At 47.7% G+C, this 17,859-nt stretch overlaps 1 protein-coding gene across 1 annotated transcript in view; it reads right to left on the bottom strand.

Moving 5' to 3' along the window:
* The window catches only part of BCAR1 (BCAR1 scaffold protein, Cas family member), a 63,421-nt gene that overhangs the window by 18,907 nt on the left and 26,655 nt on the right, over positions 1–17,859 (bottom strand). The window contains exon 2 of the mRNA XM_034425532.3: positions 6,286–6,903. Within this exon, the coding sequence (XP_034281423.2) occupies positions 6,286–6,903 (618 nt within the window). The remainder of the gene's footprint in view (positions 1–6,285; positions 6,904–17,859) is intronic.

Here is a 17,859-nt window from a genome sequence, read left to right as displayed (position 1 = left end):
AAATATAAGACAGGGTCTTATTTTTGGGGAAACATGGTATCTATCTATCTGTCATCTCTCTCTGTCTCTCTCTCTTTCAATCTCCCTCTCCCTCCCTCCCTCCTTCTCTCTCTTTCTCACTCTCTCTTTCTCTCTCTCCCCTGTTTCCCCCAAAATAAGACATCCCCTGATAATAAGCCCAATCGGACTTTTGAGTGCATGGCAATAAGACCAAGCGCTTATTTCAGGGTTCAAAAAAAATATAACACAGGGTCTTATTTTCGGGGAAACACGGTATCTATCTATCTGTCATCTTTTTATCTGTCTGTCATTTTTAATTTTTGGGCCAAATTTATATATATTTTAATTGTTTTTTAATATTTGTATTTCATGTTCTTAATTCTGGCTGTACACCGCCCTGAGTCCTCACGGAGAAGGGCGGTATATAAATTGGAAGTAAAATAAAATAAAAAATAAATCTTTCTCTTTCAATCTCCCTCTCCCTCCCTCCCTCCCTCCTTCTCTCTCTTTCTCACTCTCTCTTTCTCTCTCTCCCCTGTTTCCCCCAAAATAAGACATCCCCTGATAATAAGCTCAATCGGGCTTTTGTGCGCATGGCAATAAGGCCAAGTGCTTATTTCAGGATTCAAAAGAATATTAGACAGGGTCTTATTTTCGGGGAAACACGGTAAAACAGCACTGAAAAAATACGACTGGCGACTGGTCCTCACACTCGCAACCATAGAGCATTCCCACAGTTGCAGGATCAAAATTTGGGTGCTGGGCTTGTATCTACAGCATTTCCAGAGTCCCGGAATCACGTGATTGCCATTTGCGACCTTTCCAGCCGGCTTCTGACCAGCAAAGTCAGTGTGTCAATGGGCCCCCGTGGGGTGCAACCATTGTGTACACATGCTGGTTGCCAAGGGCCCAAATCTGAATCATGTGACCGAGGGGAAATGCTGCAACAAATCATAAGGGCGAAGCCAGTTGTGAGTCACTTATCTCAACGCTGTTGTAACCTTGAACGGTCATTAAACGAATGTCTGTATCAGTGGTGGGTTTCGAAAAAATTTACTACCGGTTCTGTGGGTGTGGCATGGTGGGCGTGGCTTGGTGGGCATAGCAGGGGAAGAATACTGTAAAATCTCCATTCCCACCCCACTTCAGGGTAAAATCCCCATTTCCTCCCGATCAGCTGGGACTTGGGAGGTAGAGAAAAAATGGGGGGTGGGGGGCCAGTCAGAATTTTTACTATCGGTTCTCTGAACTATTCAAAATTTCCGCTACCGGTTCGCCAGAACTGGTCAGAACCTGCTGAAACCCACCTCTGGTCTGTATGGATCTGTATGGATCTGATTCTGAATACAGCCCTCCCGAGCTCCGTTTTCACTGGCAGAGGGTTGCAGGAGGCTGTGGCAGCCGAAAACGGAGCTTGGGAACCTGTTTTCGCTGGCAGAAACACCACGGGCCGGTCCTTCGCTGTTTCCAGGGCAGCCCCGCAGGCCAGATACGGCCCCGGGCTTTGAGTTTGACACCCATGCCCTAAAAGATGCCAGTCTCTCTTGGGCCAGAAGGCAGCCTGCCGTGGGGCAGAAAGCACTTCCTGCAGCCACGACAGGTAGTCCTCAGCGTACGACCACACTTGAGCCCCAAATTTATATTGCCAAGTGAAACATTCGGTAAGTGAGTTTTCCCCCGTTTTACGACCTTCCTTGCCACGGTTATTTAAGTGAATGGTTGCAGTTGTGACATTAATCAACACGGTTGTTAAGTGAACTTTGCCTTTGCTGGTCAGAAGGTCGCAAAAGGGGATCAGGTGAGCCCGGGGGACACTGCAACCGTCATAAATGTGAGTCAGTGGCCAAGGGTCTGATTTTGGATCACGTGACCACGAGGATGCTGCAGCGGTCATAATTGTGAAAAAAAAACGGGTTTAAGTCGCTTTTTTCAGTGCCGTTGTAAATTCGTCACTAAATGAATGGTTGTAAGTCAAGGACTACTGTACTTGTATTCCCCATAGTTTGCTCCAGGACTGCTGCTTGGTGCCTCCTGCTCTCCATGCCAAAATCTGGGGAAAGGGGGAGAGGTGAGTGGGAGGCTACGACACCCTTTCCCAAATCCCTTCCTTCCTTCCTTCCCTCCCTCCCAGCCTCTCCTTCAAGGTCAGCGGCTGAATGCAAGAGAAACACGCAGGGCTTGGGAAGGAGGGGGTCTTGGAAGGAAGCAACATCCAGTCTGGCGCACACACACACACACACAAACACAAACACACACACACAACCGGTGCAGCCACAGGAGTTTTTGTGCGCCTGCATGTGGATTGACACAAGGAGCAGAGCAGAGCAGAGCAGAGCAGAACAGAATAATAAACTTGGAAGGGACCTTGTAGGTCATCTAGTCCAACCCCCCGCCTACACAGGAGACCCTACACCATTTCAGACAGATGGCAGTCCAATCTCTTCTTGAAAGCCTCCAGGGATGAATCTTCCACAATTTCCGAAGGCAACTTCTGTTCCATCGGTTGATTGTTCTCACTGTCAGGAAATTTCTCCTTATTTCTAGGTTGAATCGCTCCTTGATCAGTTTCCATCCATTATTCCTTGTCTGGCCTTCAGGTGCTTTGGAATATAGCTTGACCCCCTTCCTCCTTTCTGTAGCAGCCCCTCAAATATTGGAAGACTGCTATCCTGTCTCCCCTGGTCCTTCTCTTCAGTAGACTAGCCCTGCCCGGTTCCTGCAACCATTCTTTGTATGTTTTAGCCTCCAGGCCTTTGATCATTTTAGATAGATTCAGATTAACAGAGTTGGAAGGGACCTTGTAGGTCATCTAGTCCAACCCCCCGCCCAAGCAGGAAACCCTACACCATTTCTGACAGATGGCAGTCCAGTCTCTTCTTGAAAGCCTCCAGGGATGAAGCTCCCACAACATCTGAAGGCAACTTCTGTTCCTTTGGTTGATGGTTCTCACTGTCAGAAAATTCCTCCTTATTTCCAGGTTGAATCTCTCCTTGATGAGTTTCAATTCATTATTCCTTTTCTGGCCTTCGGGTGCTTTGGAAAACAGGTTGTCCTCTTCCTCTCAAAGGACTCTGTCTGCTCCTTGTATCAATCCACACACAGCTCACCTCTGGCTTTGCTGGCCCAGAAGACCCCAAGCCTGCCGTGTGAATGTTACTAGATCCAGATCTACTCGACCTTTCCTTGGTTAAACCGCTTAGACGGCACCTGCAAACCTGCTCTGTTTATTCCCAGCTTCTGTGCCAATGCCCCAGTTTTGCCTGCTCTGGATTCACACAAGCAGCAGCTGGGACAAGGTCCCTTCGCAGCATCCCAAGGCTGGAGCCAAAGGCAACCGAGAAGCTGGGCAGGGGCTCCTGGGGCCCCCCTCCCCTTTTGCAGGAAGGCCCCCCTCCAACCGCAGCCCTGCCCAGGAAGGGAGACCAGGTTGCCTCTGTGACGGAGGCCCAGGAGAAGCCATTTCCGTTCCCAGGAAAGGACCGGAAATGGCTCTCTGGAGCCTCCTGCAACACTTCACCCGGGCAAAAGTCCCAGTAAAATTGCAAATCTGAAGTCCAGTCCTTGGCTTTGTTCCAGGCCGCTGCTCGGCTGGATGGGAGAGCAGGCGAGAGGAGCGCGCAGGGCACAAAGAGCACGGATCTGGAACTGTCCCTTCTGCTTGCTCCCACCCCGCCGCCTTGCAATTCCAAACTGCCCAGGAGGACACAAGCCGCCCCTGTTCCTTCAGCTGTTTGAAGCAGAGAGGGAGGGTCTGCTGGCAGCCCACCCACCAGCACGCTGCCCTGCAGGCCCAGGCGGGCCACACCTGCTTCCTTCCCCCACCCCACCCCACCCTCCAATCCTCTGAACGGGATGCCCAGCTTTTCTGGTGTAGAAAGGAAGAGCCAGAGGCTGGAGCCATTTGGAATCGTGTTTCTGGAAGCTCCTGAGCCTGGAGGGAAGCTGCTTAGCCCCACTGGGCCCGGCTGCAGCTGGTTTTCATGGAACCCGGCAGTGCCCAAGAGCGCAAGCAGCCCTCCAACATGGCGCCCATTAAGAGCCCCGGGAGCACAGCTGGGAGGGTGGTTTCCCCAACTCTTGGTCGCGCAGCAGACTAAAGTGCTGTTAAGTAGCACCAGCTGCCTGCAATTATTGCAAGTTCGAATCTCACCAGGCTCAAGGTTGACTCAGCCTTCCGTCCTTTCGAGGTAGGTAAAATGAGGACCTGGACTGGGGGGGCAATAAGCTGACTTTGTATAAAAAAAGAACACCGCTTGGGGCAGCCAAAAGCCCTACTAAGCAGGTATATACAAAAGTATGAAGGCTATTGCTTAATGCACTGTAAGCCGCCCTGAGTCTCCAGAGAAGGGCGGCATATAAATCAAACTAATAAATAAATAAATAAATCTGCTGGGGGGGGGGAACTCTGCATTGGAGACAGGAAGGGCATCCAGCCAGTAAACACTGCGAGCCTGGTGGCGCAGCAGACTAAAGCACTGTTATTAACATCAGCTGCCTGCAATTACTGCAAGTTCGAATCTCTCCAAGGCTCAAGGTTGACTCAGCCTTCCATCCTTTCTAAGGTAGGTAAATTGAGGACCCAGTTTGTGGGGGCAATAAGCTGACTTTGTATAAAATATACAAAAGTAGGAAGGCTATTGCTTAACGCACTGTAAGCTGCCCTGAGTCTCCGGAGAAGGGCGGCATATAAATCGAACCAATACATAAATAAATAAACTCTCTCTTTTAAAACAGCCTAAACTGGTAGCAGCTCCAGCCTCGTTCTCTCCTGGGATTCTCCGTGCCTTGGAGTCCCCTTGCTCCGGCTCCGAGACGGCCACTGACTGGTCGCATCAGACACACCACCATCCTATTGGAGTCGCCACCTCCGGCCAATGAGACAGACTGAAGCCCGGTCAAGGGGATCCGGCCCCAAAGCAGCCAATGAGGAAGATACAAACCCTCTGTTAGACTAACTGTCCAATTGGAAAAGGGAGGAGACAGGCAGTATTTGCAGGGCCCACATTGTCCCCTGTTATGTGTGGGGCTCTATCTGCAAAGCACCTAGCAGGTAGCATGCCCGGATGCAGCTGCCATCTTGACTGTTCTCACATGGACGGACGGACACGCACCAAGCTATGCAAACCTGAATGAGGGAGGATCTCCTTAGGACAGAAAAACTTAGCTGTGGCCCTGAGGAGGAAGGAGAGGTGGGAAAGCAGAGAGAGAGAGAGAAAGAAAGAGAGAGAGAAAGAGAAAGAAAGAAAGAGTGAAAGAAAGAGAGGGAGAGAAAAGACGAGAGAGAGTAGAAAGAGGAAGAAAGAGAGGGAGAGAGAAAGAAAGAGAAAGAGAGGAGAAAGAGGAAGAAAGAGAAAGAGAAAGAGAAAGAGAGGGAGAGAGAAAGAAAGGGAGAAAGAAGGAAAGCGAGAAAGAGAGAAGAAGAGAGAGGAGAAAGAGGAAGAAAGAGAGAGTGAAAGAGAAAGAGGGAGAGAAAGAAAGAAAGAAGGAAAGAGAAAGAGAGAAGAAGAGAGAGGAGAAAGGAAGAAAGAGAGTGAAAGAGAAAGAAGGAGAGAAAGAAAGTGAGAAAGAGAGAAGAAGAGAGGAGAAAGAGGAAGAAAGAAAGTGAAAGAGAAAGAGGGAGAGAGAAGAAAGAGAAAAAGAGAAAGAGGGAAAAAGAGAGAGAGAGAGAGAAAGAAAGGGAGGGAGGGAGGGAGGGAGGGAGGGAGAGGGGGGGCAGGGGAAAGAGACTCCCTGCCATGTCAGTTTCTAGACCAGGCCTCCCTCGAAAGTCTGATACAGATCGTCCTTGAGTTACAATCGTAGTGGTCAAAAAGTCACATCAGTCATAAAGTATGATTCGATGGTATGATTCCTTTTTGCAGTGCCCCAAAGTACGGTCCTGTAACTGTGGGGGAGGACCAAACTTTGAAATTGGGTCCTAAGTAGCCCCCAGGTAGGTCCATCGGAACTTCGAAGAGCCACTAAGAGATGGGTCGTAAGTCGAGGACTCTCTGTATGGGGTGCAAAGGCTTTACGTACAAAGATGCGGGAGGAGCAGCCAGGATGGCATTTTTCAGACTGAATGAGGACTCTTCCTCTTTCTACACCCCCGTCGCCCCCTCAGCTTAATCCAGCTTTCCCAAAGGAGGCGCCCCCTAGATATGGATGACGATACCCATGATCCCCAGCCGAAGAGCCCCACAATGTAAGGCAGCCTTGGATCATCCCCGGTTGAGGTTTATTTTGTACTGGCCGGTGTGGAAACCAAAAGACGCGGAGCCCGGATACCCCGTCTCGGCCACTTACCTTGCCTTGGGCCTTGGGGGGATCCCAGCCGTGGCCGTCCAGAGAAGGAGGGACCTGGTAAATGTCCTGCCCCAGGCCGGAGGGAGCTGGAGGAACCTGGTAAATGTCCTGGGATAGGCAGGCCGGCCCGGCTGGCACCTGATAAACATCCTGCGCTTGAGAAGGACTTTGTTTGGGGTAGGCGGAAATCTGCTTGCCGGCAGGAGACTGGAAGGGCCCCGGGGCCCCTGGGGTCTTGTTGGGCGCTGGCACCAAGTAGACGTTGTCCTCTTGGGGAAGGTAGGAGGGGTGCATGGGGGTGTATTGAGAAGCAGGGGAGAGCGGGGTGTAGCCCCCTTGCTGGGAAAAGACCAGCGGGGTTTGTCCTGCGGGCTGGGGCAGCGAAGGCTGGAGGGGCCCTTGGTGGGGCCCCGGGAGCTGCTTCTTGTCGTACATCCCCACCAGGATCTTGAGGCGGTTGCCTGGCACGATGCCCTGCCGGCCGTGCAAGGAGCAGAGCCACCAGCCGTCCAGGCCTTGCGTGTTGCGTTCCAGCACCGTCATGATGTCCCCCTTCCGGAAGGAGAGCTCGTCCGGGGACTCGGCCACGTTGTCGTAGAGGGCCTTGGCCAGCACGTTCTGCAAGAGAGGCAAAGGGGGCTCACGTCAGGCCAGCTATTCATTCAAAGCAGCCCAGTCTGTTGAGCGGGCCCCCCACACACGACCTACACCGCCATTGGCAGACCACGAGGGTTAAGCAGGGTTGGCCACAGAGCAACCGGCCCCACGAGCAAGAAGCATACGAACGATGGGTTCTTGAGCAAGTCCCTGCAGCCGAGTTCAACAACATGCCAAACCCCAAAGCTTAACTAATTAGAAGAGGAAACTGGACAGCCACTTGTCTGAAATGGTATAGGTTCTCCTGCTTGAGCAGGGAACTGGACTAGAAGACCTCCAGGGTCCCTTCCAGCTTCTATTCTATTCTATTCTATTCTATTCTATTCTATTCTATTCTATTCTATTCTATTCTATTCTATTCTATTCCATTCAATTCCATCTTTTCTTTTGTTTTCTTTTCTTTTCTTTTCTTTTCTTTTTTCTTTTCTTTTCTCTTCTCTTCTCTATTCCATCCCATCCCATCCCATCCCATCCCATCCCAATTCTATTTCTATTCTATCCTATTCTATTCTATCCTATTCCTATTTTATTTTATTTCATTCCATTCCATTCCATCTTTTCTTTTCTTTCTTTTCTTTTCTTTTCTTTTCTTTTCTTTTCTTTTCTTTTCTTTTCTTTTCTTTTCTTTTCTTTTCTTTTCTTTTCTTTTCTCTTTTCTTTTCTATTCCATCCCATCCCATCCCAATTCTATTTCTATTCTATTCTATTCCTATTTTATTCCATTCCATTCCATCTTTTCTTTTTTTTTCTTTTCTTTTTTCTTTTCTTTTCTTTTCTTTTTTCTTTTCTTTTCTTTTTTCTTTTCTCTTCTCTTTTCTTTTCTATTCCATTCCATCCCATCCCAATTCTATTTCTATTCTATTCTATTCCTATTTTATTCCATTCCATTCCATCTTTTCTTTTCTTTCTTTTCTTTTTTTTCTTTTCTTTTCTTTTCTTTTCTTTTCTTTTCTCTTCTCTTCTCTTTTCTATTCTGTTCCATTCCATTCCATCCCATCCCATCCCAATTCTATTTCTATTCTATTCTATTCTATTTTATCCTATTCCTATTTTATTCCATTCCATTCCATTCCATCTTTTCTTCTCTTCTCTTCTCTTCTCTTCTCTTCTCTTCTCTTCTCTTCTCTTCTCCATTCCATCCCATCCCATCCCATCCCAATTCTATTTCTATCCTATCCTATCCTATCCTATCCTATCCTCTCCTCTCCTCTCCTCTCCTCTCCTGTCCTGTCCTATCCTATTTTCACTACTCTACTCTAAATTGTGTTTTGCACACTGAAGTAAGTCCAAATCAACTAAGCAAACACTACTAACCCTAACCCTAAGAGTAGTGATGGCTAACCTTTTCTGGACCGAGTGCCCAAAGCGTGCGTGCGCCCGAACTCCCAAAATGCAATGTGCGTGCGGCCACCTCATATGCCCCCTGACCCCCACGCATGCACATGTGGCCCACACACACATGCCCAGCCCCCCTGCACACACCACGCCCCCCACGCATGTGCAGCAGAGACCCGAAGATCAGCTGGCCGGCGGGAGGCAAGTGTGCATGCGCGGCGGAGCTGAACTGGGGCAATAGCTCGCATGCCCACAGAGATGCTATAGGTTCGCCATCACGGACCTAGAACGTGGTCACGTGACTACGGGATTGTGAGGACATTGGAAGTTTGAATCTGGGTTGTAAACCCCATTTTCAGGGTCTGTCATAACTTCGAACGGTCACTAAGCAACCAGTCATAAGCGGAGGACTGCCTGTACCTCAGGTCACACCAGCAGCCCTCAAGGAAGCCCATGAGACGGACTAGGAAGGCAAGGAAATACATAGGAGGTCGCTAGCGTATTGCCCCTCTTCCAAGTAAAATGTTGTGACTCCGACCCCCGAGGCCGACTTATCGGAGGGAGAAGGCTCCGAACATGAAGGAGAGGAGTTGGCCAGACCTCCCTCTCCAGGACCCTCCTCTCTGGCAATGCCTCAGGTGTCTCCCGAGGGAGAAGAGATCGGCCAGGAGCCAGGTATCTCCTCACAGTCGGACAGTGACGGAGAGAAGTCTTGGCTGGATCCACGCCAGCGTCGGAGAGACAAGCACACGCAGCAGAAAAGGAGGCGTGCCAGAGATTAGGCTGAGTCACTGGACCACACCCCACAGGGAATATAAGGGGGTGAGGTGGCCATTCAGACTCTGTGACGGACAAAACTAACTACTAGCGAGTCACATTGTATCTTTGCAACGACGATATCTGCCTTGGATTTAATACGGACTGGACTTGACAATTCTTGAACTGTGTGTATCTTGTTCGGCTTTATCTGTCGGAGGAACAACCCCTCCCTTTATGGGTAAAGTTCTTGGCAAGCAGCTACTGGGTTGCTGCCAATCCTCTTATCGAAAGAATTTGTTGTCTGCCAGTTTTATTTAACCCCTGGATATCTGTTTGTGTGCGTGTGTGAGACGGGGACAGAACATAAAATAGCTTTCTTTTTTTTTTTTCCTTTTTCCAAATATTATGAAATTTATCCAGTCCTGCGGACAATTCACTGCATGGGAATAATCAGGACTGTGGGGTTTTTTGCTTTTTTTTTTTTACTGCTTTCGGTTTCAAGTATAAATCCAGGCTCTGCCCAAAGCAAATTCACGGCTTACTTCAACTTCCTTCCTCCCTCCCAATTTGTTTTTTTTTCCCTCATCCATTCTCTGGGAAAACAAAAATCTCCCTAAAGCGGAAAGCTATGTCGTGTCCCTTTTTAAAATAAATAAAAGAAATCAATTGAAAACCCTTGGAAATCCCACAAAAGCACCAAGACAATCTTTTGTTTTTAATTCTTAGAAGAAAAAAAAAAAACCTGAAAACGGTCCTTCTTTTCCTTCGGACTAAACAAAGTCCCGGACAGACTCGGGGGGTGGTGGTGGGGGGCTCCTTAAGGGCTTTGTTAGTCATGCGAATTTGGCTTTTTTTTTTTTTTTAGGGTTTATATGTCAGTTTCGTAAGCCCGTGTTACTGTGAAAATAACTTATCCACAGTTCGTTTTCCTTGCGAATAATTTCGGCTTCTCCAATTACCGGGCTGGCTGATTGTGCAAAGGCAGCCTTTGGGGTATTTTTTTTTATTTTTTTTTAAATTTGATTTATATGCCGCCCTTCTCCGGAGACTCAGGGCGGCTTCCAATGCGTTAAGCAATAGCCTTCATCCTTTTGTATATTTATACAAAGTCAGCTTATTGCCCCCACAAACTGGGTCCTCATTTCACCTACCTTAGAAAGGATGGAGGCTGAGTCAACCTTGAGCCTGGCAAGATTCGAACTTGCAGTAATTGCAGGCAGCTGGTCTTAATAACAGGGTGCTTTAGACCACTGTACTACCAAGGCTCCTTTTTTTGTTTTTTGTTTTTAAAGTGCAAAAGTACATGCGTAATATGCTATAGATCAGTGTTTCTCAACCTTGGAAGCTTGAAGATGGGTGGACTTCAACTCCCAGAATCCCCCAGCCAGCAGCGCTGGCTGGGGGATTCTGGGAGTTGAAGTCCACCATCTTCAAGCTTCCAAGGTTGAGAAACACTGCTATAGATGAACCATCCACGGGCAAAATGGGTGGTCGGCCGTTGAAGGGAGGGGGGCAAGAGGGCAGCTGATCTTGTCCCGGGTCCTCCTGTGGTTGAGGAGTGGGTGTCTCTTTCCCCCCCACCCCTTGTCCTTTTCCCAGGCAGGAAGTGCCAGAGCCATGACTCAATCACAGATTTCCCTTTGTGCCTCCGGCAGAAGAGGTTACGATGGAAAGCTCGCTTCCCAGGGCAAACATCTCTCAAGGAAGGAAGTGGGGAGGGAGGGAGGGAGGGAAGACCTCCATGCCTCTGGATCGGCCCTTCCACCTTTTATGAAAGGTTGTGGGGCCTCAGTGGCTCCCGGTCACCGGACCAGGCCAAATCTTGAACAAGACTCAACCTCTTGGCAAGGATTCCACTTCCTGATTTGGCTACCAGAGCACAAAATAAGATTTGCAAATCCTAACCATTATCAGTCAGGGAAGAAGCAGGTTTTTGCTAGAGACCAGAGAAACATTTTTTTTTTTTAAATTTGATTTATATGCCGCCCTTCTCCGGAGACTCAGGGCGGCTTACAATGCATTAAGCAATAGCCTTCGTACTTTTGTATATTTATACAAAGTCAGCTTATTGCTCCCACAAACTGGGTCCTCAATTTACCTACCTTAGAAAGGATGGAAGGCTGAGTCAACCTTGAGCCTGGGGAGATTCGATCTTACTTTAATTGCAGACAGCTGGTGTTAAATTACAGTGCTCTGTCTGTTGAACTATCCAGGCTGTTAGTATTATCCTCCTCAGCTTTCCTAATCCTTTAGCATCTTAGGACTATAACTTTGTTGTTTGTATCTTATAGCAATAGCACTTAGACTTATATTTATTTATTTATTTATTTATTTATTTATTTATTTATTTATTTATTTATTTATTTATTTATTTATTTATTTACAAAAATTTATATGCCGCCCTTCTCCCTAAGGACTCAGGGCGGCGCGCACAGGTTAAAAAACATACAATAATAAAAGGAAGCGTAAATATAAATATACCACTTCACAGTGCTTTACAGCCCTCTCTAAGCAGTTTACAGGGTCAGCCTATTGTCCCCCAACAATCTGGGTCCTCATTTGACCCACCTCGGAAGGATGGAAGGCTGAGTCAACCTTGAGATTCGAACTGCCAAATTGCAGGCAGCCGGCAGTCAGCAGAAGTAGCCTGCAGTACTCATTCTAACCACTAAGCCACTGTGGCTCATATATATATGTTGATTGCCTTCATTTAGTATCTTATCTTATGATTTATGATTTGCATTATGGTTATGATCATGATTTATCACTTGTTTGTATGTACACTGAGAGCTTATGCACCGGAGACAAACTCCTTGCGTGTCCAATCACACTTGGCCAATAAAGAATTCCATTCCGTCCCATTCCATCCCACTCCACTCTACTCCACTCTCCACTCCCACATCCCATCTCCATCTCCATCTCCATCTCCATCTCCATCTCCATCTCCATCTCCATCTCCATCTCCATCCCATCCCATCCCCATCCTCATCCCACTCCATTCTTTAGCCAGGGGCCTCCTGGCAAGTTTCAGAGAATGGCTCCATCCCCAGCACTTCCCTGCTCCAGATGATAGATGTGCCGGTTCGGCATCCTTCTTTTTGTGCCATGTTTCCTCTCAGGAGACCAGGGATACATTTTCCCCAACAAGAGCACTTTGTTTACAATGTTTGGCCAGAAGAAAATGTTCTGGAGAAAACTTCGAAGACCGAAGTACGAAGGCAGCTTATGCACTGGGACTGCAAGGCCAACGTTAGCATCACAACTCAGGCAAAAAAGATTGTGGGGGTTTATTTATTTATTCAATTTGTATGCCGCCCCTCTCCGAAGACTCAGGGCGGTTCACAATGCATTTAAAATCATTATAAAAACATTTAAGAATTAAAAACATTAAAAACCCATTCACACCATTCATGGCCGGATCTCACACGATCGCAACAGCGAGATCAACGGCCCCAGGCCTGCCGGAAAAGCCAGGTCTTCACCACTTTCCGGAAGGCCAGTAGGGTGGGGATGGTCCGGACCTCAGGAGGTAACTGGTTCCAGAGAGCCGGGGCAGCCACAGAGAAGGCCCTCCCCCGCGGGCCCACCAGCTGGCATTGTTTAGCTGACGGGACCCGGAGGAGACCAACTCTGTGGGATCTTACCAGTCGTTGGGAGCTATGCGGCAGAAGGCGGTCTCGAAGATAGCCTGGCCCTGAGCCATGTAGGGCTTTAAAGGTAATAACCAACACCTTGAATTGTGACCGGAGACCAATAGGGAGCCAGTGCAGCTCGCGGAGAATTGGTGTAATGTGGGTGTACCTAGGTGCACCCACGATAGCTCGCGTGGCTGCGTTCTGGACCAACTGTAGTCTCCGAACACTCTTCAAGGGTAGCCCCATGTAGAGCGGGTTTCCTATGTCCAGTGCCAAGAGGCTGCAGGTCAACCTTTAGCATAGGACCAAATGCCAGTTGTAGCCCCATGGAGGGCACTAGGACAGCAAAGGTAACCCAGATGCTCACTGACCTGGTCCCTCCAAGTATCAGGCAAAACAAATATTCCCTTCCCTCATCTCCAGCCCTTTTGGCCAGCAGACTAAAACAATGTTTCTCAACTTAAAAGTGATTTTTCAAAAGGCAACCTGACTTTATTTTTCCTTGAAGACATTTCGCTTCTCACCCAAGAAGCTTCTTCAGAATTGGATGAGAAGCGAAACGTCTTCAAGGAAAAACAAAGCCCAGTTGCCTTTTGAAAAAGCACTTCTGGGACAGCCGTCATCTGGATGACTGAGAATCTCCATGGACAATGTTCCTCAACCTCAGCAACGTTAAATTGGATGGACTTCAACTCCCAGCATCCCTTAGCCAGCATGTGATCCTGGGAGTTGGTCCATCTGCTGGCTAGAGAATTTTGAGAGTTGGTCCCCTTCTGGCTGGAGAAATTCTGGCAGTTGAAGTCCACCCATCTTAAAGGAAACCCTAACAGTGAGGACAATTAACCAGTGGAACAGCTTTGCCTTCAGAAATCGTGGGATGCTCCATCACTGGAGGTTTTTAAGAAGAGACTGGACAGCCAGTTGTCTGAAATGGTGTAAGGCAGAAGTCCTCAAACTTGGCAGCTTTAAGACTTGCATAGCTGGCTGGAGAATTCTGAGAGTTGAAGTCCACAAGTCTTAAAGCTGCCAAGTTTGAAGACCTCTGGTGTACGGTCTCCTGCTTGAGCAGGAAACTGGACTAGGAGACCCCTTCTTTCCACCTCTGAGCTTACTCCACACATGGGCTTCAGGATGCTCAGCCAAAAGACAATCTCAAGGTTCCTACATATCTGATGCTGGCTTTCAAGAATGCAAAGCATGTCCCGACTGTAGCAAGAAGAACCCCATGGTTGAAAATGAACAGAGATGAAAAGCTGAAGTGTTGCATACGATTTCCCATTGAGAAAGGAAGATGGAAAGGCAGAGGCCTTCAACGTTAGCAGGAGTGGAGGAAGAGGAAGACTTCATGGCTGAACTATTCAGATCTAAAAGCCTGACTATGTGCATAAATATCTGGTTCTACTTGAGTAAAAACTGGCCCTTTGGCAAACAGCTCTCTTTAATCATATGCCATTCCTCCTCCCAGCCCAAATTTGGACTAGTAGTACAACACAATAGCAGGACTGTACAGCAATACAATTCTCTGATGGCTGGGGATTTCTGGGAGTTGAAGTCCACATGTCTTAAAGTTGTTGGGAACCGCTGCTCTAGATTATGCCGGAACTATGCTAGAAGTAACCTGGAATTAAGGAGAAACTTCCTAACAGTGAGGAAAATTAACCAGTGGAACAGCTTGCCACCAGAAGTTGTGGGTGCTCCATCACTGGAGATTTTAAAGAAGAGACTGGACAGCCACTTGTATGGAATGGTGTAGGGTGTCCTGCCTGAGCAGGGGGCTGGACTAGAAGACCTCCAAGGTCCCTTCCAGCTCTATTCTGAATTTGAATGTGGCTGGGGAATTGTGGGAGTTGAAGTCCACATGTCTTAAAGTTGTTGGAAACCACTGCTCTAGACCAGGGGTCTCCAACCTTGGCAACTTTAAGACTTGTGGACTTCAACTCCCAGAATTCCTCAGTCAGCAAAGCAAAGCTAAGCAAAGCTGACTGAGAAACTCTGGGAGTTGAAGTCCGGAAGTCTTAAAGTTGCCAAGGTTGGAGACCCCTGCTCTAGATTATAGCAATAGCATTTAGACTTATATACCACTTTACAGTGCTTTCCAGCACTCTCTAAGTGGTTTACGGAGTTAGCCTATTGCCCCCAACAATCTGGGTCCTCATTTTACCCACCTCGGAAGGATGGAAGGCTGAGTCAACCTTGAGCCTGGTGGGATTTGAACTGTTAAACTGCAGGCAGCTGGTAATCAGCAGAAGTAGCCTGCAGTACTGCACTCTAACCACTGCGCCACCATGGCTCTTATGCTAGAAGCAACCTGGAATTAAGGAGAAACTTCCTAAAAGTGAGGACAATTAATCAGTGGAACAGCTGGCCTTCAGACATTGTGGGTGCTTCATCACTGGAGGTTTTTAAAGATGAGACTGGACAGTCACTTGTCTGAAATGGTATAGGGCAGTGATGGCTAACCTATGGCGAAACTGGAGCGTGGGTGTGTGGCGCATGTGCACACGCGTGTGCCACAGTGCTGGAATCTGGAAGAGAGCAGCTGGCCGGTGCGCATATCCACGGCGGCCAGCTGCTCTTCCGGGTTGTGCTGCGCGCATGCGAGCCGCACAGCTGGTCGTCGCGCAATCCCACAGAGGAGACTCTGTGTGCCACCTCTGGCACGTGTGCCATAGGTTCCCCATCACAGGTATAGGGTCACCTGCCTGAGCAGGGGGCTGGACTAGAAGACCTCCAAGGTCCCTTCCAGCCAGTGGTGAAATCTAAAATTTGTTACTACCGGTTCTGAGGGTGTGGCTTGGTGGGAGGGGCGGGTAATGTGACTGGGTGGGCGTGACCTTTTTTTTTTAACTTTTAAAACCATTTTTTCTGCCACCTCTTCAGTGAAGAGGTTGTAAAAAAATGCTTTTAAAAGGCTCTGACAATCCCAGCTGAGTTGCCTGATCCTCAGAGGCTTTTTTTCTTTTAAATGCCTCTAACGATCAGGCAACTCAGCTGGGATCGTCAGAGGCATTTAAAAGAAAAAAAGGGTTTTTTTTCTTTTAAAAGCCTTTGATGATCCCAGCTGAGCCGCGCGATCATCAGACGCTTTTTTTTTTACTTTTAAAAGTATTTTTTCAGACGAAGAGGTTGTAGAAAAAACACTTTTAAAAGTAAAAAAAAAACCCTCTGATGATCGCACGGCTCAGCTGGGCATGGGGGGGAGCAGGGATTTTTGCTACCGGTTCTCCGAACCACCCACCGCCAACGCTAACGGATCAGGAGATCCGGTCCGAACCGGGAGCATTTCACCCCTGCTTCCAGCTCTATTCTGAATTTGAATATGGCTGGGGAATTCTAGGAGTTGAAATCCACTCAACTTGGAGTTCCTGAGGCTGAGACACACTGAGGAAGATTGCGGTGCAAAAATACCACCACCACCACTCCGGAGGGGTGTAATAACCAATTGGTGTAGCAACCCATCAAAGAGTGGGGAAAAGACAGCCATGCATGCCCCTGTCCCCCAAAACGTTTCCACAGATTGCAGCTTCCTGGGGTCGTGTGATCGCCTTTTGCAACCTTCCCAGTTAGCCAAGTCAATTGGGGGGGTGGGGGTGGGGAGCATGATTCACTTAACAACTACAGTGATTTTACCACAACCATGGCAAAAAAAAAAAGGTTGTAAAACTGAGACAGAACTCATTTAACAACTGCCTTGCTTATCAACAGACATTCTGGTCCCAATTGTAGTCCTAAGTCGAGGTCTCCCTGCATGACCTTTTGAGCCTACCCCACACACCCTGGTTGTTTACTTATAAAATCAGCTGAGGGTTTAGGAATTCAGCACGTTGTCACTGAGTAAAACTACAAAAGCACAGACAAGTATCAGCAAGAGTGAAGCTCAACGTCACCATCGTTTCTTAATCCCCAAAAGAATGGCCAAATCGTAACAGAAAGAAACAAACCCTGACTTGTTCACAGAACTATCGGTTCCTTAAGACAATGGTACCATGCAAGTTAACAAATGATCACAAAAGACACAGTGCTAAGTATTTATCTCCTGCGATACAAGGCCCCTGCTGTAAGTATCGTATTTGTTACTCATTAAAAGTTACAGATTTAGCAACTTGTTTGTTTATTTAGGATGCCTCTGACCGTTTCATCCATTAGGGAAGGGATATTCTCTCCCTTTCTAAGTGCACTGCTAATTTATTAATTTAATAAGAGCCTTGGTGGCGCAGTGGACTAAACTGCTGCTGTTAAAGTAGGACTTAGCTGCCAGCTGCCTGCAATTACTGTGAGTTCGAATCTCACCAGGCTCAAGGTTGACTCAGCCTTCCATCCTTCCGAGGTAGATAAAATGAGGACCCGGTTTGTGGGGGCAATAAACTTTGTATAAAAAAGAACGCCGCTTGGGGGGGGGCGAAAGCCCTACTAAGCAGGTATACCTGCTTAGCCTTGGTAGTACAGTGGTCTAAAGCACCCTGTTATTAAGACCAGCTGCCTGCAATTACTGCAGGTTCGAATCTCGCCAAGGCTCAAGGTTGACTCAGCCTTCCATCCTTTCTAAGGTAGGTAAATTGAGGACCCAGTTTGTGGGGGCAATAAGCTGATTTTGTATAAATATACAAAAGAATGAAGGCTATTGCTTAATGCATTGTAAGCCGCCCTGAGCCTCCGGAGAAGGGCAGCATATATAAATCAAACTAATAAATACATAAATAAATAATTTAAATAAACAATACCCCGTATGGTTGCATGAAGCGCTCTGTCTTAGCCAGGAACAGACCTGTGCGCCTTTTGCATCTTGTTTAGACTACAAGAACAGATCAAGATGTACTTGGAAGAAAAAAAAAATTTTTTTCCAAAAGAGGAATGCAAGAAAATAAGGCAGAGATATGCCCAGCCGGACAGCTTTTTTGCTTTGGATGCAGTGAGGACACATTTTTCTAACTCGAATTTCCAAAGAGGCTTCTCGTGTTTCAAAGGAGAATTCCAGGAATGTGCGAAGAGAGAGAGATAGAGAGAAAAAGATGGATCAAATCTTCTGTTCGGAAATAGGAGAAAGTTTTGGCAGATGACCAAGGCAGTTGACTGCCTCCCTATCACACTTCTACCCTTGATGGACTTCAACCCCCAGAATTCCCCAACCAGCATGCCCGGGCAAAAAGAAAATTTCTGGACAAATTCTCTTTTGCCAGGGCATGCTGGT

Source organism: Pantherophis guttatus, chromosome 11, assembly GCF_059756535.1.
Source record: "Pantherophis guttatus breed Tessera chromosome 11, ASM5975653v1, whole genome shotgun sequence".
Taxonomy (NCBI): domain Eukaryota; kingdom Metazoa; phylum Chordata; class Lepidosauria; order Squamata; family Colubridae; genus Pantherophis; species Pantherophis guttatus.
The sequence above is the reverse complement of the archived record's forward strand: the minus strand, read 5'-3'. Positions and strand labels throughout refer to the sequence as shown.